Consider the following 21,261-nt stretch of genomic DNA (forward strand, 5'->3'; position numbering starts at 1 on the left):
TTAAGGATAAGCTTTGCTTGACATGGATGGGGAGCCTGTTCCAAAGAGGTCTATGTCATATAATCGAACTTCCAAAATTTCGAACACCATATGTTCAAACTTGGAAGTTCGAAATATGACAACATCAAAACCTCAGAACAGCAAATTTTTTTCCCGGGGGAAAAAAATCGCTGTTCTGAAAAACACATACACAACACAGGCACACCAAAAACCTAATAAACCTACACTACACCTTACATACACAACTATCTATGCACTAACCTTAACCCAAGCCCTAACCCTAAGGTCCGTCACTATCGCACACTTACCTTACCCGCACCCTAACCCTAAAGTCCGTCACTATCGCACATTTACCCTACCCGTGCCCTAACCCTAAAGTCCGTCACTATCGCACACTTACCTTACCCGCGCCCTAACCCTAAAGTCTGTCACTATCGCACATTTACCTTACCCGCGCCCTAACCCTAAATTCTGTCACTATCGCACACTTACCTTACCCGCGGCCTAACCCTAAAGTCCATCACTATCACACACTTGCCTTACCCGTGCCCTAACCCTAAAGTCCGTCACTTTTGCACACTTTCCTTACATGCACCCTAACCCCAACATCCGTCACACTCACATACTTACCTTAACCCGATCCGCAACTTTCACACCACACTACAGAAAATGTCGAAGTTGTAGAAACAGCCAACTGAATTCTTTCCCTGGGAAAGAATTTGAATTTCTACAGCTTTGACATTTCTATTTTTCAAACTCCCCGTTCGAACTTCCAGCATTCAATATTTAAGACGGTCGATTAAATAACAGATACCCTTCCAAAGAAGGGGTAATTTTTGAGATGTGTACCTGTCCCTCCAATATGTCCTGTTTACTTTGCAGATGAGGTTTTGTTTTGCGAATGTGCAACAAATCCATCAGGCTGTAGGCTAGGCATAGATAACTGCACAGCACAGCAGTCTGTAGTAGACTGGGTACAGGGATAGGGCTTTAAGACAGCTTCACAGGACTTATTGTTTACTCTCTATTATTTTTGTGAGGAACCTTCATGGCCTCTCAGGCTGTTTAAAGTGTTTGGTCAATCTGATTGATGGATCATTTGACTGACTGACTGTTGACTGGGTTGCCAATACTGGATATTGCCATTTACTTGGGAGACTCAGAAAAATAACTGATGTAAAGTTGTTCTATCTCGCCGTTCATTCTTTACTGATGGGTTCGGAGCCGATCCCTCGGCTCTGAGTTGGCACCTACTGCAAAGTTCGAAGATTTCAAGTAGCTCGAGGCCAAGTTCCTATCCCATGATGCACTCTGAGTTACTCCAGATCTAGTTTGCTGTTGCAACTGATCGGAGGGTCCTGATAGGTTGGGCCAGTAAAACTTTAAATACGTTACTATTTTACAAATATTGTTGTTAGTTTTTCACTATAGTAGATAGATATTTAGGTTAAATAAGCTCTTAAAGCTTTATCTATAGAGTTGCCTTCCCTGTGTGCTGTTTCCTAGCTGTATATTTGGCCTCCTTTTTCTTATAGGCCTATTTAACTTAAATTCTTTATTCAGTGACCTTTTGTCACATATATTGTTAAAATACTATTGTGTGATTACTTAGAGTTAATTTACTTGTTAAAATTCTGTGTGTTTGTGCTTGTTAGGTTTAACTTTAAACTTGCGTGCATATATTTAGCCTGTCTTTTATTAAAAGGCTTATTAGTACTTATAGCTAGCCTTAGTTTAAAATGCTTGTGTGTGTGTCTGTATGCTTATAATTAGCGTCTTCTGTCATGGCTGATGACAAAGAAAAACACCCTAAGTCAGGTTTTAAAAAATGCCCTAAATGTGGGCAGAAGATGTCGGTTACTGACTGCTATGTGAATTGTGTCTACTGCCTGGGTGCCTTGCACCTACAAGAAACATGCTTTATATGCCATTCTTTTTCCTCTAAAGTTCTCCAAGAGAGAAAATGAAAGCTTATTGATAGGGGTTTGTTGAAACCTTCTTTCCAGGAGGCTTTGAGTGACCAGGATGGATCTAGTAAGTCCTCAAAGTCCTCTAAGACTTCTGGAGAATAAAAAAAAAAAAAAATCTAACGAGTCTGTGACATCTTAGGTCTCGGAGCCGCTGTCTTCTCTTTTCGGTCTTGGAACCGGTATCTGAAACTCCTAAATCGCCTCTACTCCAGTCGGTACCATCAATCCAACCATCTCGTTCTTCTGTAAGCCTATCTGATTTGGATGTGGATTGGGTGGTGCAGAAGCTTTTACAGGCACCGGCCTTTGCCAAATTATTGGCTCCGACCCAGGCGGCTTCAGAGCCGAAGACCCTTTTGCCAGCTATATCTCTTCATCCTCTGAGCCATACCAGTCCTTCAGAGCTGGAGGAGTCAGATCTGCTGATTGTGGAGCCTTCGGAGCCGATGTCTGCTCCAGTGTCTTCGGCTTCATTCACTCTGATGTCCTCGGCGCTGATTGAGGACTCTAGGAGCCGACACTCTCTGGTCAGGTCCGGGGAGGATAGCCGAACTGACTTGTCAGTTCCGACTTTGCCTCTCAGGACTTCGGCTGGGATGAGCTCAGCTCCTACTTCGAGCTCAGAGCCCACTGTCCCGGTGCCGGGGGTATCGACAGTTTCCTCGGATCCGTCCCTTTGCATCGGAGCAGTGGTGCCTTAGAAGCCATGAGGAGAGTTATGTTTCCCAAGACATCCTCAACTTTGGGTCCAGCTTCTTCATCTCCTGAAGCACCTGTGTCTGCTTCTGCCTCACAGATCCTTGTTAAGCGCAGAGACCCAAAGACTCAGGAAGCCCCACTGGGTGGCCCATGCTCTTCCAAGACCTCCCCAGGAGCTTCCACTGATGAGGTTCCCAGGAAGAAAATGTGTAAGAGGAAACATTTGGACTCCCCTCAGTAGTCATTAACATCTGACACTGACTTGGATGAATCAGAAGAGTCCCCACGGTCCCCTTTTGAGGATATCTCATTTGCTGAGATACTGAAAATCCTTAGGCAGAGGGGTGACTGGCAGTCCACCAACCCTACTGAGGATGATTCGGTCCTCCTGAAGGCTTTTGGGTTTCAGCCCTCCACCTCTTGGGTGTCTCCGCCCTTCGATGAGCTGATGCAGCTGGTCTCACGAAGGGCGTGGAAGTCTCCGGATACTTTGGAGCCTGTCCCTAGGGGGCCTAATAAGTTCATATCTGCCCCCCTAGATAAATCCTTCTTGACAAAAGGTGTGCCAATTGATGCCATGGTGGTGGCTGCAACCACCAAAAAGGAAATGTCGAAACTTCCTCGTCTATCCATCCTCCTAACAGAGACTCCAGGATCATGGATAGATATGGGAAGCGCATGTTTAGTTCAGCGACTTTTACTCTTCGTTCGCTTAGCTATTTAACCCATTTTACCAGACTACAAAGAGATCTCCTTAAAGAGCTGGGAGATACTCTTCAGGGTACAGTAGCTGCTGGAGCTACAGACAAAGTTGCCGCCCAGCTTGCTACCCTCAGTTCTATAGTGAACTCATCCATGCGCCTCATTTCATATGCAGCTGATAGAATGAGTAGGGCAGCGGGTACAGGAGTTGCTCATAGGAGACACTCTTGGATGTGCTTGTGTCCCTTCATGGAGCCCTTCAAGTCATCCTTTGTGAATACCCCCTTTGATGGCTCATCCCTTTTCAGGGCTAAAGTCAAGGAAACCTTAACCAGGGGTGAGCAGGATGGAAAAATTCTGTTTGCCGCCAGAGTCCGCTTTTCCACCCCTACCAGACCCTACTCCAAAGGTTAAAGGAGAAGAAAAATGTGGTTCTGAAAAGCCCAAGGAGCCTTTCAGAACACACGTGGTGAACCCCCCTCCAGGGGCAGAGGAGGGGACAATAATGGAAGATGCTGCCCGCATGGCAGAGGGGGTCCACAACACCAGGGCGACAGAGATCAGTTCTTTGGCAAGCCCTACCAGCACTCCTAAAAGGAGGCCCGACTGTCCTGCTCTAGAGGCAGTCGGGGGTCGCTTATCTTTGTACCCAGATGCCTGGCTCAAAATAACAAACGACAACTAGGTACAAAGTATTATTTCCAGAGGATTCTTCATCCCTTTTGCCACACCCCCTCCACCGACAAGGAAAATCCTGGATGTTCCACCCAATTACAGGGAACAAGCAACAGTAGAGGTCCAGACGTTGCTAAGAAAAAGAGTAATCCAACCAGTCCCAGCAGACCAGACAGGATCCGGAATTTTTTCAAGATTCCTTTTAGTTCCAAAAAAGACAGAGGGCTGGAGACCTATATTGGACCTCAGCAGACTAAACAAATCTGTAAAGAAAGAGAAGTTCATAGGTTCATAGGTTGGTACTAGGCTATCAGCCCTAGGGCCTATACAAACCTAGCCATAACAATTCCTTGGATATTTCTTCCCACAATATTTACTTCCCTGGACCCCTGTCTAGCAGGGCAACTGACATGGTCCCTGGGGTGAATTTCCTATCTTCCATCCAATCATCAAGGTTCCTCTTGAAGAGGGCCAAGGAGGTGCTCTGCTTGACATGTATGGGCAGTGTATTCCAGAGTATGGGGAGTCTCTGGGTCAAGAACTTATCCCTCCAGCATGTTTTGTTCATTATGATGACAAGGTTTAGATCCCTGGAGCATGTGGCTCTGATGGATTAGGATTACTTTAATTGGAGCATGTCCAGTAGCTCAGGGTTTGACATGGCCTTGTATGTTAAGTAGAGATCACCTCTGAGTAGACAATATGCCACAGAGTAAAGCTGGAGTTTTTTTAGACGGTCAGAATATGACATCTGCTTTAGGCCTGTGATTCTTTTAGTGAGATATTTCTGTGGCCTTTCCAGCTGTTGTAGATGTCTTGTGAGGTGCATACCAAACAGGGCATTATACTCTGTAATGGGTCTAATAAGGGATGAGTACAGTGGGACAATGACCTCCTTTTAACTGGATGAAAAGCCCTTAGTGATGAGTTGTGCCACATAGAAGGATTTCCTGACTGTTGTGATGATGTGGTTATCGAAGGTGAGACCACTGTCCCCCTGTGTCCCTAAGTCTCTCATCACACTTTTGGTGTTTAGTGTACTGCCACCTATGTGGTAATTCATGGGTACATGGTTTTTTCCCAAAGGGAATAACTATACATTTCTTGGCATTAAGCTTGAGCCCATGGCTCTGGCACCAAGCATCTGTTTCTGTAAGGCCCTTTTGTAGAAATATCCACATAATTTGGGGATTCAATAATGGCTCCTAGTTTGCAGTCATCTGCAAACTTTGTTAGCCAGAGTCCATTAGTGTTGGCCTGTACTTCAGAGAAGTAGATGCCAAACAAGAGTGGTCCCAGGGCTGAACCCTGAGGTACTCCACTTGTCACTTGTTTGGAGCTGGACTTGGAGTCGGCTACTTTTACAGTCTGGGTTCTGTCAGTAAGCCAGTTGGCAACCCATCAAGTGACATAGGAATTTATGCCCAACTTAGTAAGTTTATCTATGATTACAGAGTCACTCTTCAGTCAATACTTCCCTTCTTAGGGAAAGACAATTGGATGTGCTTGATAGATCTCCAGGATGCGTACTTCTTTTTCTTTCAGCTTTTCCCGGTTAGGGGTCACCACAGCGGATCACCTGTCCACTCATGATTGGCAGTGGAGTTTAACAGTGTCGAGTTGCCAGCTCGGTGCCCAACCTTCCAAAGAAGGCACACACACACACACACACACACACACACACACACACACACACACACACACACACACACACACACACACACACACACACTCTCACACCTAGGGCCAATTTAGAGTGTCTAATCCACCTGCAGCATGTCTTTGGGATGTGGGAGGAAACCGGAGCACCCAGAGGAAACCCACGTGACCACAGGGAGGACATGCAGACTCCACACAGAAGGCACCCCAGCCAAGGATCAAACCAGAGAACCTCTTGCTGTGATGTGACAATGCTAACCACTGCACCACCGTGGCCGCCCTATCTCCAGGATGCGTACTACCACATAAAAATGGCCAGGCCATCCAGGGATCATCTGCACTTCCGTCTGGGAGCCAGTCATTACCAGTTTTGACCCCTGCCCTTTGGTCTCACTACAGCCCCCAGAGTGTTCTCCAAATGCATGGCAGTGGTCATGGCTCACCTGAGACATTTAGGATTCCAGGTATTTCTGTACCTAGATGATTGGCTCCTTACCACCACCACCAGGCATCAACTCATTCAGGCCAGGGAGTCCACTCTGTCACTCTACAATCATCTGGGCATTACAATAAGCTCAGAAAAATCTGCCTTGTCATCATCGCAGCATATCATCTTTATCGGAGCAGAACTGGACACCACCACCAACACGCTAAGACTTCCAGTAGAAAGAGTCTTACTTCTCCGTCAGCATGTCCGCATTCTAATATCCAAAAACAAAGCATCAGCATCAGAATTTCTGAAATTGTTAGGTATGATGGCAGCAGCAATTCCAGCTATTCCACTAGGTCATATGTACATATGGATATTACAATGGCTGTTGTTCACTCAATGGTCTTACCAAGAGCTCCCCATGTCTCACATGATAATGATCACAAATTCCTGCAAAAAGGATCTTCAATGGTGGTTGACCTCACTTCATGTTATGATAGGACGCCCATTTGTGCTACCCCCTCCACACACCACAGTGACCACAGATGCTTCCCTGATAGGGGGGGGGCATTTTCAGGCAAAGACAGCCCAAGGCACATGGACCGATCAAGAGACACATCTGCATATCAATGTCCTAGAGATGAGAGCAATACTTTTGGTGTTGCAGTACTTCCAGGACTGTCTTCCTCTGGGTACAGTTGTGATTCAGACGGACAACATGTCATTGGTCTGGTATTTGAACAAACAAGGAGGAACCAGATCTTATCCCTTTTGTCACGAGGCCCTCAGAGTATGGCAGTGAGCTATTTCCACCCAGCTCTTTCTGTTATCAATGCACATCCCGGGGAAATCCAATGTGATAGCAGACAAGTCGAGCAGAGCAATTTTGTTGCCCCACAAGTGGTCCCTCAAAACAGAAATAGTGGACAGGATATTCCACAGGTGGGGCCAGCCTTGATGCGGCCTTTTTGCCAGTCACATGAACACCAAATGCAGAAACTTCTTTGCTCTGATTCCCACTCAGGGAAAAGCCCCAAGGGACGCACTCGTTCATGATTGGTCCCTGGGTCTCCTTTATGCATTCCAACCAATTCCGTTGATACCCAAGGTATTACAGAAAGCCAAAGCCCTGGGAAGGACCATCATTCCAATAGCTTCCTATTAGCCTTGTCAGATTTGATTCCCCTTCCTTCTACTTCATCTTTTCGAGGACCCATGGATTCTAGACCCACTTCCAAACCTTTTGACGCACTCGTTGGGGGAACTTCATCCCTCTCTGCAGTCCTTGAAGCTGATAGCTTGGCTGCTCCAATTCCCATCATAGCCAGGTTCCATAAAATTTCCAATGAGATGAAGCAAATTCTCCTATCATCTCATAAATCCTCTACAAGGAAGCTGTACCTCAGCAAATGGAAAAAAATTTCTATATGGGCCGCTAAAAATAATACTGATCCTTACCAAGCCCCTATGACCTCTATTCTAGATTTCTTAACCATGATATTCAATAAAGGAGCTGCAGCAGCAACAGTCCGTGCTCAACTTGCTGCCATTTACAACTTTCATCTGGGATTTGAAGGATTGAATATTATGTCACACAAATTATCCAAAGCCTTTCTCAAAGGGACCTTTCATATTAGACCTCCTGTGAAATCTCCATATTCTCCATAGAATCTAAATTTTATGCTTTCCCGCATAATTCTTCTGCCATTTGAACCAGCTTCCTTATGTGATCTCAAATTTTTGTCATGGAAAACCATCTTTTTAGTGGCTATTACTTCTGCCCGCAGAGTGTCAGAGCTTCAGGCCTTATCCATTAAGCCTCCTTATTTGATTTTCCATGCTGCAGAGTCTCACTTCGAACAAACCCCTCTTTCTAACCCAAAGTTTGCCCTGAAAATAATCTCAGCCAAATTACTGATTTTCCAGTCTTCTTCCCCAACCATTCCAACAATTTAGAGTACATGCTGCACAAACATGATGTTCACAGACAGCTCAGATTTTATTTGGATAGAACAAAAGATTTCAGGAACTCAGACCAGCTTTTTGTTTCATTCTCAGATTCCAGGAAGGGTATGCCAGTGGCTAAAACAACTCTGTCTAAATGGTTATCTGATTGCATCACCTTTGCTTATTCAGCTGCTAATAAGCCCTTGCAGCATAACATTAAAGCTCACTCAACCAGAGCAGTTTCTACATCATCTTCCTTTTCTGCCAGACTTCCTATTGATAACATTTGCGCAGCAGCCACTTGGTCAAAACCTCATACTTTTATCACTCATTACAAAGTTGACAGGGCCTCTAGGGACAGGGCCTCCTTTGGATCCACGGTCCTGAGAAATATACTCCCGTAAGCCACCCGAGGTTGATGGTGCTTGGGACGGGGTCTATATTATATCATCGAACACTTAAAAAAGTGAACGATGAATAATCAACCTCATGTTAGCGAAAGCTTACAATCTCGAAAGCTCAAAACAGCGATTTTTTTCCAAGGGGAAAAATATCGCTGTTCTAAAAAAAAAGAAAAAGAAAAAGAAATTAAAATAATACATAAAGTGGGGGCTTTGCCCCCCTCACCCCCAATGTGGGGAACTGTGCCCCCCACACCCCCTACTTAAATATACCAACTCCGAGATCACACTACAGTGCCGAAAATGGCAAAGTAACAGAAGTGGCCAAGTGAATTCTTTCCCTGGGAAAGAATTTGCTTAAAAGCTGCTTCGCTATTTTGCCTTTTCATTGTTTTAAGTTCAACCAAGACGCATTTGATAGAATGCATCTTTGGTCATCTAATAGGAACCCATGGGATGCTACCTATCAGTAAAAAATGAATAAAGACATAGAACAATTTCACATAAAGAAGTTATGTACTTACCATAACGTTCCATGTGAGTTGTTCATCACCTTCATTCTTACATCCCTCCCTCCTACCCCCTCCTGGGCTTTCAGAAGACCGAGATGCTAGATCCTTCCTGGTCACTCAACCCTTCTATAATTTCTCTCTTATGGTGTTATAGAATGACATATGGTATTATTTTACGCAGGAAACAAGATCTGAGGTAACTCAGGGTGCATCATGGGATAGGAACTTGGCCTCGAGCTACTTGAAATCCTAGAGCTTTGCAGTAGGTGCCGACTTGAAGCCAAGGGATTGGCTCTGAACCCATCAGTAAAGAATGAAGGTGAGATGAACAGCTCACATGAAATGTTATGATAAGTACATAACTTCTTTTTCAATGTTATATAGGCTGGATAAACGTGTTACATAGGCTGGGTAGGGGAAAAAGGCTGTCTTTTACATTTTCAGTGTTCAGCTGCTCATCCATTCACAGCTAAATACTCATCTATATATACTGAGGACAAAAAAGATGGGTACATGATTCTGTTACTAAATATACTTTCTCTGAGTTTGTATGACCTTTGAGGCAGTGTATTTAGAGATAAGGCTGTGGGAGCAGTACAGGCAGCTTGTCCTCCCCAACAAAAACAGCTTTTTATGAACTCATTACTAGTAATGATAAGAATGTGTCTTAGGCTATTGACATTGAGTTAGTAGCACTCTAGAGAATGGTACTCAAAATACTGAAGTAGAGCCAGAAGATAGGTATCTGGAAAGCAATGTAAATAAATTGTAAAACAGTTAGGTACAATAAGGCATAGGAACATTAGAAAATGTAAGTCGGTAAAACACTGTGTGATAAGTCCTATATAGGTAAAGAACACTGTGTCCCTTCCGTCACATTATAAGCGTTATTGGGCCTAGTGTGGTACTAATAATCAGCTGCAGCAGTATTTATGCTCACAGTTTAAAACAGTATATTCATCCTATTTAAAAAATGCTATTGAGACTGTTCAGAACTGTGAAAATTTGTGACATTTACTTGAGGGCGATAAGCTAGAAAAGCTTGTGTAGGGTAATGTTATCATTTTAAGTTACATAAGCAGTAAGCAAAGACATACTACTATGTCAAGGCAAGAAATCAAGATACAATTAATACAACAGGCCGGAGAAAAGGACAGCATCCATTAGCAGTTAGGACTAGAGTTAAATCCAGTGTACAAGGAATGTAACTGGAGTTATTGAGTGCGGGGCAAAGTTAAGGGGAAGATTTACTATAACTGCAGATGTTAAATGCCACAACTTGTCCTAATACTTTTGGCATTTAGCCATTTTTGTAAGTGAGACGATGAAACAAGTTATGAGCTGGTAGAGCTTCCTAATTTAGGGAATGACTTCATACTGCACCTTCAAGTCTTCTTGTATTGGGAATATTTTCTAAGTTTATGTAGGTTAATTTCTGGATTTTGAATGTTTGTTACAAGTTTGTCAGGTAGACAAAGACAGGGTAGAATTTGATACAGGAGTAATTTGTTAAATGCATTTGATAACATAATATTCTGTTTTCAGCTTTTAGCCATCCAGTGTTATTTAATATTTGGCAGTGCTGAGTAGCATAGGTGCATATAAGCTGTGAAATGACTCTGTTAAATTTTGCCATCTTTTCCATAATACTGTAATTGGTGCAAACCTGGATTAGTCAACTGTATAGGAATTCTGAGATTAGAACATTTTAAATAGGCTGCCTGCAGGAAGGTCATATCATCTACTTATGAGTTCTGTAACTCTGAAAAATAAACTACAACTTCAAATGACGAAGACGAAATGTCAGAACTCACTGCAACACCTTTACATGCTTTTTAAAAGGATTTTGACAGCCTTTGCCACCTGCTGTGGGAGGGTCTGTGCCCCCTTACCCCTAATACTTATATGTACTAACTCTAAATGTACTGCATCTTTTAGTCAGGGGAAATAGTTAGTTGTACTGCCATCTCAGCATTAGTATTTATGCTCACATTTTGCATTTATACTATTACTGCTCTTAGGATCACATTAATGAGCCTTGAAATACCAACATGCACCCTTTGCAAAATGGTATCTTTTTGTTTCATGTTTAAGTGGTATCCAATTCTATTCAGTGATCCACTTTACTACAGATGTGGGCAGTTTCAGGACAGCTTGTTGTCCATTATGATATCAAGCTCTGAATAATATTTTGTAGTCTGAAGAGGCCTTCAGGAACATTTGAAGACAAATTGTATTAGGTCACATTCTCCAGCCTAGAGCCATTTATTAGTTATCATGGCCTTAGTAGTGGCCTCATTTGGTAGCAGTCTTGCTGTCCTTTAAGATGAGACATAGGTTAGCAGGTTTGTGAGAGGTCCATAGCAGGTCTGAATTGTTGGCATACTAGATTAATGAGGCGTTACAGTGGTTAAAAGGAGTAAGGAGAGTGTTATAGAGTACTTTTGTATCACACGAAAAAGAACAGTTGTACTATTAAATGACTGAGTCAGGTCACTGACATAGATAGCTTCTAAACCAGCACACTGGATTGTGGCATATTCACTCTGAGTTCAGACTTTTCTAGAATCAGAGAATGCTGAAAGGCCAGAGACCAGTCAAGGGATGTTTCATTTGTTAAACATGCAAGCGCATCAAGTACCATACCTTTCAACCTCTTTGCACAAAGATTCTGTGAAAAGCCAAAACTAACAGACACAAAAGATCAAAGGCAGGGACTTTTGTAAGCATTACGCTTGCTCACTTAAAAAGTTAATAATATAACAGGTTTTGTAACATATTTTTGTCTGAACAACAATAAGAATGAAACTCTAATGGGTGGCATTGCAAATTATATTTCTCAGTGATTTACTAGAAAATCAAACATTTTATGAGAGACGGAAAAAAGTGTGAGGCAGAATCAGGGGCTTTCTGCAAAATCGGGAAGAGTTGAAAGGTATACCAACTGCAAGGGCCTCCTATCAGGGCCAGCCTAGGAGTGCCGTCTGGGTAACTGACTTGTTAGGAGTCACACAACAGGTAAAGGGAAACTGGGGGAAAGAAATCCAGGTGAACAGGATGAAACTCAGTAACAGTTTATGGATTTAATTATCTGTTCTAAACTGCCACTGCATCTGTGCAAAGTGCCTGATCTAGACTGGAGATGATGTGACCAGCACTAGATTTAATGTGTGTTAAGTGTTTATTTATTTATTTGCTTTTGATTACCGGGTAGTGTCTGACTGAGCAAGAAAACCATTTTCAGCAAAGATCCAGGGAGAAAAGCTCGAAAAAATTACAAAATACAGAAGCAGTACAGTGAATAAACAAGAAGAATACCAGGAACAATATTTACAGAGTAAAAAATACAATACAGATGAAACAATATTTACAAAGTAAAAAATACAATACAGATGAAACACAAGGCAGAATACAATACAGTGGAAAAATACAAATAATAAGAAATCATAATGGGTTTGAGCTAAAAATCTCTCAAAACTTTATTTTTTGTGGAACAATCAAAGAGAAGAATATAGAAGCGAGTTTAGGCTCTAAGAGGCATAGGTAGAGAACATTAATGAAAAGAGATAGTATATAACTACACAAGCCTGGAGATGTGTAGGAACATAGCCAGTGTTTAGCATAATATTCTTTTAGGAGTTGTTTGAAAGTATTCGTATCAGGGCTAGAGAGAATATGTGGGGGGAGAGAGTTCCATGATTTGACACTTTTATAAGAGTATAAGGAATCCCTGTGATAGTTATCAGATTTGGTTACACTGAGCATGAGTTTATTGGATAACCTAAGGGACTTAAGGTTTGTGTAAGGTTGAAAGAGGTCAGCTAGAGCAGGGCAGAATTCAGGTTTTTGGATGGCTCTATGAGCAGCAGTTAGCTGGTTGAGAAATAATAAGCTGGGCAGTTCTATCCAATTAAGGTGGAGAAGATCTATACAGTCATGAGATCTAGGAGGTAGGTTTGAGGTGAATTTGGCTATTTTATTATAACATGTTTCGAGGTTGTTCAAATCTGCTTCATGTAGGTTGGTAAAAATTTGGGAGCAGTGAAGAAGGGTAGAAAGGAGGTGGGAACTAGCAGTAGCTAATCTGGCATAGTTGGTTAGACAGGGTTTTACTCTGTATGAATGAACCAAGTTTTATGTGCATGTTTTTGATTGTTAGTGCAATGTATTTATCGAACTTTAGGCCAGTATCTATTGTAACACCTAGAAGTTTTGTCTGTTTGACTGGTTCTATTTTTATACATAGCTTTTTCCTTTACTTTGGCTGGTGAACTAAGAACGTTAAACAGTCAGTAATTCTTGGTGTTATCATAATTCCCACCTTTGTATATGAGAATGATGTGCTTTTCCAGAAACCTAGGATGGCACTTTCCTATAAACATCTATATGTATGATGATAGTGGATGGGTAGGCAATGTGTGTGGCCCAAACATCTAATAAAACTGATAGAGTTAGTAACAGAGGAAGCTCTATTACTTTATGCATGTTGCTATGATAAGAAAGTTTTACTTTGAAAAAAGCCAGGAGTCTTATTTTGATTGGCAAAGAGTTTTATTTATTTCGCTACAGAACTGTTGGGGGGCTTGGAAGGCTATCCGTACGGGGAACTACTCCACAGCTGAGCTAGAGAGAAATAGCAAGCCTGAACAATACATGATACAGCATCGTGTGATTGCAGTTGCTGAGAAGGAACTGACAGTGGAAGAGAAGAACAGCTGTGGAAAGTCATTTCATTTTTAACTTTAGGTCTGTTGTCTGGGCTGCCATTGAGGTTCAGTGTATGCTAGTGTGCCACTGATGGACTTTGTGCATGAGAAAGAAAAAAATATGAGGTAACAGAAAGAAAGCTTAAATACAAGACTTAAAACATGCCAAGTAATGAATGATGCCTACATTAGACGGTTAGTGACACATGAAGTTCAGGCTCTGAGGTAAGGGAGAGGAAAAATGTAAAGTACAGCATGGGTATATTTCCGATGTGATCTTTGCAGGGTGGATCTATATTCTGTAAAAACATTATTTTGAAAGCAGTAAATGAAAACTCTACTGTAGATGGGGCAAGGTTTTCTCCTTCCCATGTGCTCTAGGCACAACACTTGTAGAAAAAAAAGTATGTTTTTTTGCAGTACTCCATCACTTCTGAGTTCTAAAAAGGAGTTTCAGAAAGTCAATCTGCATGGGGAAGGAAGTAAGATAACCCCATAAATCACCACAATACTGTGTATGTGCAGTCTAAGAAAAGATGGTTAGAAGAAAAGCAGTTAAGTCCAGAGCTGGATCGTGGTCAGTTGGTGCCCTGGGCAGAATAATAGTGCGTCCCTTGCCATACCACTATCCCATTACCTGTCTGTCTCTCCATCTCTCCTCAAGTAACATAAAATTCTGTTCAAACCTGTCAGTGCGTGTATATTTGTATTTTATCCATTAAACTGCAAGAAGTGTATTAAACCCATAGTCAAACAGCTTTAAGTGTAGCACTAATTAACAACTATGTCAAGTGTGCAGGAATTCAGAAGGCAAATGTGTAACTCGTTTGCTAACAGCTTGGGACAGCATACTGATTGCAAGTGTCTCAGTTCAGGAGCAGCTTAGGGCTACTGTGTGGTGAAGTGACTTGGTCAGGGTCACACTGTAGACAAATGTCTGGTGAAGTGACTTGGTCAGAGTCACACTGCAGACAAATGAAGGCTGAGGGAATCAATCTCTGAATTAGGACATGAAAGCAATCAAAAAAAGCTATGTGTAAAAAACATCTTCACTATTTGCAGAGCTCTACAAAATGTTTTTGTGAAGTTTCATTGAGGCACTGAAAGGAGGTAACAAAGAATATATGCAACTTTATCTTCAGAAGTTCATTGTGATTGTGTGTGTGTGTGTGTGTGTGTGTGTGTGTGTGTGTGTGTGTGTGTGTGTGTGTGTGTGTGTGTGTGTGTGTGTGTGTGTGTGTGTGTGTGTGTGTGTGTATGTGGTGTGCGTGAATATACACTTCCATAGTGGTTGCAGTTGAAGATAAAGTATTGAGTAGGAGTGAAGACTGCTAGTCATATCCCTCAAAATCTGAACAAATGCAGCTAGTGGTAAGTTTAATTTTAAAAAAAGGAAAGAAATATTCATGAATGAAGATCCTGTGAAATAGTTAAGTCAGCAAAGCATAGTGCTCCAATGCTAGTACAGTAGGTAATGAGGGCAAATATAAAAAAGACATCTGGAAGAAAAGTAAGAGGCACATGGGGCTTAGCTGTCTTGCAGAAACATTTGAGTCTGGTCATTATTTTTTAAAACAAACATCTTTGGACTACCCTTGCAGCTGACCATAAGCTACCCTGAGAACCTATCCTTCTTCACCAGGTCTACCGAACCCAACAAGCCTCTCCAGACTTTCTTCAGCTCATGCTACTAATTAAACCCAAGTCACTCAGACTGTAGTTAGGGCTTCATCTCTCTATGCCAATAAGCTGGTGTTTAGCTATTATTTACTTAGAATCCATGCATTTAGAAAGGCAGAGAGAAAGCGAGAGAGACAATGTATGTGTGAGTTTAAGATTCTATATGTGAATTTTGCATTTATATTAGTGGAAGATGGGTTGCTTTTATGAGAGAATATTTCACTGACTTCACATTTGATTTGAACTTTTGGACTGTAAGAAGTAATGATTTATATTGTTTTTTATGATATGTGTTCAGATTACCAGTGATTTAGATCTCATATGTTTTCACTGCATTCATCTTTTATTTGCTCTATTTTTGTGATCAGTTATTTGTCATTTATGAAAAATAAAGTAAATCAACTCACTGTAATGTATTAATGTATCACTTAATAGGATAAATAGCATGATATCTAACAGCCTGCAAATTTAAATAGATAGTCAAAGCTTGATATTTTATTGGCCTGGCACTGTGGTGCAGGATAATGGAGCCCTGACTGCAACCAAGCTAACCAGGGTTTGTTTAGTTAGTGGACCCAGTACTGGAGGAGCAAAGCAAGGAAAGGGCGGTTTGAAGTGCATGGCTGATTGGGGGGACAGTGAACACTCAGGGGCACACAAGGCAGTGTGGAAACCACCACTAAGTTCTTCAAGGGAAGGGACAAGGTCACTTAGTTATTTATTTTATTTATTAGCATTTATTTACCGGGATTGTTCATCTGGGCACAGACTGACCCTTTTCAGTGGAGGCCCCGAGAAAAAAGTTCCTATTAAAAATTCATGCATAAAAGCTACAAAAAGCAGATCAAAATTATGATGAATTAAAACAATTTAACAGAATAAATACAAACAGAAAACTTAGTAAAACATAAACATGGTTTTACAAAAGATAATATCATATCAATAGATAAAAAATTGTAAGTCGTTAATAAAGTCTAATATGAGTACAACAATGGTTCAAGATTATGAAAGTGGAAGGAAAGAAAAGAGAAAGTAATATGTGAGAGCAAGCTTTTAAAATTTTAAGTTTTAGAAAAAAAATTGCATTTAAGTAACTTGGTGGAAGGGATAGTTATACAACAGTGTGCAGGAGGAGCAATGTGAGAAGACAACGTTGATAGGCAGCACCAGGGAAACAGGTAGAGGTGCATTCACAAAAGGTGGCTAGATCATGCATTGGGTTCAGTAGCGGTGAAATAGATGATTAATAGATAAGGTGATTGAGAGGAAGCTTGAGGAAGACTGAGTAAGAGCATGTTGGATTATTGCCGGGAAGAGAGGCTGTAAGGTGCCAATATATGGATTGTGATTGAGAAGAGGATGATACATAAGGGATGTGATATTAAAGGGGATGGAAGAAGATAAAGACAAAAAATCAAGGTAGTGAGCTAGGAGATTTTAAAGGGGAATAACAGGGCATAATAAAAATAAACAGTGTGTATGAGGAGAAAAGTATAGGAAATGGTAACAAAAGGGTAAAGAAATGTTTAGGGAAAGTTTTGTGAAAAAGGATGAAAGAGACACAGGCTGTAGATATATCAGATAGATTATAGATTATATCAGTATAGTTTTTTTAGATAAGGTGATGGATTGGATACTTTTGAATGCACTGTGTGGATGCGTGGGAATTTTTGTCTAACCTGGAGTTGAGCAAGAACAGAGTCATGTGTTCATTAGGTTTTGTTTAAAGTGGTATTTGAATGATTTCACCTGAGGTATTTGTTTACGGGTAAGTAGGATGGAGTAACAGATTTTAGTGATGTAGGAGGAATAGAGTGAATCACCAGCAGAGTTGTTGATTTAGTTATTAGGATTACTTTTATCTACTGAACAAAGAGCCTGTTTGGGGAGTAGCATCAAAGGATGCTAATTAGGTTAGGGCATTTTCAGGTTTGTGATTAAGGTTGTGTGTGATAAGTATTTGAGACAGAGTCAGGGATGAAGGCAATGCTAGCCAGTAGACAATGGTGAGATTTTCTAGGTCACATTATCAGCAAATCTGGCTACTTTGCTGAAGCAGCTTGGTCTAGGTTACTTGAAGATTAATGAGAATATGGATTGCATAGAGGAGAGTTGGAAGCAAGTTGAAGCTATGTATTTTCTAGTATTGTCTGTTTGATAAGGTTTTATCTGGTTGAGGGTCAAAAGTTTTTGATTTTTTTTCTGCATCTTTTATACAGTGGTCAAATTTTACGTTGTCATCAATTTGGAGGAAAGATGACTTACATAAGTAAGGAAATGGCCTCCTTGGTCAGCCCATTGCTTGTAGCCTTCCTAGAGCTACACTAGGTGCACACAGGCAGTATGACAAAAGTGTAAAAATCTGAAACCAGCCCTGACAGCTGTCTAATTGATGACTCCTCCCAGTCTACCCTCACATTACCTTAGTGATGAGGAACAAGTGAGTTGATTGGCTGGGATGCTGCTGATAGTCAACAGACAACAGGAGCAAAGAGAACAACAAAAAATAAAAACAGATAATTTTTTTGAAGTTTCTGCTTTTCATGGGATAGCGTGGTTCATTTCATAGGTTCATAGATTAGTACTAGGCTAACTGCCCTTGTAGGCCATTTTAAGTCTAGCCAGTTATCCCTGCACCTTGTGTTTGCAAGGTAAACACCTTAACCATTATACCAACCTCCCACCCCTTTAAATATACAGCCCTTGCAAGTCTTAAACCCAGGAACCATTTCATAAATTGGTTAGATATTTTATATTCATCCAGTCTCTGATCAACATTATTAGGTGAATGCAAATAACACAGAAAAATGAACAATTAACTTAAATCAGAAGTGGGTTTACTTTGAAACTAAAAGTTTTTGTTCATCAGTACTTCTGTCTTTATGATCCAGTCAGTCCCTAATGTTGATTGTTGCATTACAATAAGAAAGTCTGATCAAACTACAACATAAATGTATAACTTGTTTTAATGCAAATTAATGTCTATAATTTGTTAATTTTGTTACTGTGTTTTCATTTTAGGCGTATATGCTGCTGAAACCAATTGTGGAACTGAGGAATGTAAGTATAGATTGTGTCTCTGAAACTTTAATAAGCTTGGAATTCATAAAATAAGCTTTCAGTAATCCCACAAATATGTGTTTGCTTCTGTGTGTGTATGTGTGTGTGTATCAGTCAGCAGATGACATCGATAAAAGCACTATTGCCATTTTAAAATACTTCTTGAGTGATTTTCTAGCAGTGCAACAGATTACTGCCCGGGCCACCTACAGCTGTCAATCAATTGCTGCCACTAGCAGTGTCACAAATTTTATAAAAACAACGTTTTTTGGCTTTTCCCGATTAGGGGTTGCCACACTGGATCACCAGTCTGTTATTGATTGGCAGTGGAGCTTTTACAGTGTTGAGTTGCCAGCCCGGTGCCAACCTTCACAAAAGGCACACATACATACACACACACACACACACACACACACACACACACACACACACACACACACACACACACACACACACACACACACACACACACACACACACACACACACACACACACATGCACCTACCGCATGTCTTTAAAGCTTAGTCGACTGCAGGTAGGACATGCAAACTCCACACAGAAGGAGCTCCAGCCAAGAATCAAACTGAAAAACATCTTGCTGTGAGGCAACAAGCTAACCGCTGAACCACCTTTAACCACAGATTTTATAAAACACAGCTAATATTTCTGTAGCCCCATATTCCTTCATCTACCCTATCCATATATTTTCTGGAGTCTCTTTTTTTACACCATTTGCCTAACACTGTTTCTTTTTTCTTCCTTTCAAGTACAGGCCATATTCAGATCTTTTTTTCCACTGTTTCAACAACAAACAAATGACTACTGATGGCGGAGTGTTTTGTGCATATACACTGTCCACAGTGTCCATTTATGAACAACATTTTCCTTCAGACTGTAAGGTTTTGTAATGTACTATGTACTGCTAGTATTCTGGCCATGTGATATCTGGTGTATTAGGAAAAAGCAGAGTGTTTTAGCAAGTAGCCCTCCCTGCTGTCTTCTTAGCTTGTCCCTATTATCCCATTATGCAGTGATTGATAAGCAGGAGATGTTTTAATTATTTTGCTGCTATCCTCACCTCTGACCTTTATTTCCTTCTTTCACTTGACAGACAGAGTGATGAAAGAAAATGTCACTATTACATCCGGGGAAAAGGAGGAACAAAGCAGATGTAGATTGAAAACTACCAGGCAATGGTGGCGGAGCATTCAGTGACACAGCAGAAGCACCCAATTCTATTCCAAACTGCATCTTCACTGTTGAAACTAAACAGAGTGCTTATAGTCACAGCACCATCTCCTTGCCCCTTTGCAATCCTCCACCAAAGAAGTAAAGCTGGAAACAGAAGCTAGAAATATATTTGCCATCAGATACTTAGACAACACCCCCTTCCCCGCCAACACACGCACTCCCAGCCAGTGATCATGTACCTAAGTCACTAGTCTATTCTGAGTTGCCAGCAGGATAGTTAGGCACTGTACCACTGTGTGAATGAGCTTGCAGAGGCAAGGTTCCTAAATCAGAAAACAATGCAATTACTTAGGAGAGCCACCTGCAACCGGGAAAATACTGTCCTTCATCTTTTTATCCATTTTCTCAGTCAAACAGGTTATAATATTTTTAAAGCAACTGTACGTGATGTATGCAGGTTGTTTGAACTCAAAAGAAATGTGTATGCATGGTCAGATTGCTTGTGCTAATTGTGCAGCCAGGAGTAATACCAGGCTTAATGAAACAGAATCAAGCAAGACTAGTAATATGACAGTGGTGGGTTAATTATAAACAACAGCTGTGTCAGGCTATCACAATAATCTGTAGCCTCTCTTGGAAGAAGTGACAGAGACCCTTGCTCAATAGGTCACAGCCTCAGACATAATTATAGTTAAACCTGTGATGGGCAGACAGGAGAACTGCTTGCCTGGGCAGCCCACTCGAGTTAGGCCCTTAGGTAAGAAATCTTTTCAGGTACTTTTCATTAGAGTACATTTGGATGGGGAGGAGGGTAAGGTAGCAAGCAGCTGGCTGTGTTTGAAGACAGGTGTCCTAAGAGTAATTGCCTTTAACAGTACAGTAGCTTGGGTGCATGCTGTAATACATAGCCAGACATGGAGTCAAACATGGGAAAGATAGTAAGGATAAGACCTGGAAAAATCCCACACCTCTACTTTGGACTGGTGATGTGGTTAACTTCAGAGGGGGAGCTGTTTAGTAGCACTGAGTCAGGGGTCTGTGACACAGCAGGAGGAAAAGTACTGGGCTTCCACTGGAAGTTGACACATCTACGGGAGAAGTAAAGGCAGCCAGCCAGTACTTGAGGCACCACTGTCAGATGGAGCTGGGGAGGGTAAGTAAGGAGGAGTAGAAGTAAGCTTAGCTCTCAGACCCTATATTAAAGGCCTTCAGAGAGGTAGCCAGTGAGACTACAGATACTCAAGGAGGGCTACAGGTAGAAGTAATACACTGGTAGTACCTACGTTGTACTGGCTGGCATTTCTTGTCATGGCTCTTGATATTCATTTTGCAGGACAAATGGGCATAATAGGGTCCAACTAGAGAGATGAAAAGTCAGCAAGCAAAGGAGAGTAGTAATGCTGAAATTGAACTCATCCTCATGTCTTGGTGAGTACCTTCACAAGGTGGACCCTGTTTTCTACAAAATCTCACCAAGGCAACACTGATATATAGACTGATATATATGTATTTATACAGCATATATCATGGACAGAAGTACAGTAGGTCAAAAATTAGATAAAACAGCTGGGTGCACAAGACCCGGGATAAAAAAGTGCCCAATCCTGGTAGGCACACTGGTGCCAGGA

At 41.4% G+C, this 21,261-nt stretch overlaps 1 protein-coding gene across 2 annotated transcripts in view; it reads left to right on the plus strand.

Moving 5' to 3' along the window:
* Window positions 1–21,261, plus strand: part of LOC122806913 (stereocilin-like) — a 608,237-nt gene that overhangs the window by 67,467 nt on the left and 519,509 nt on the right. For both annotated transcript variants that reach the window (XM_044077724.1, XR_006365569.1), the window contains exon 7: window positions 18,403–18,441. In XM_044077724.1, coding sequence (XP_043933659.1) covers window positions 18,403–18,441 — 39 coding nt within the window. The remainder of the gene's footprint in view (window positions 1–18,402; window positions 18,442–21,261) is intronic.

The sequence above is a fragment of the Protopterus annectens genome, chromosome 7.part0, assembly GCF_019279795.1.
Source record: "Protopterus annectens isolate FY-2018-M chromosome 7.part0, PAN1.0, whole genome shotgun sequence".
In the NCBI taxonomy this organism is placed as follows: domain Eukaryota; kingdom Metazoa; phylum Chordata; order Ceratodontiformes; family Protopteridae; genus Protopterus; species Protopterus annectens.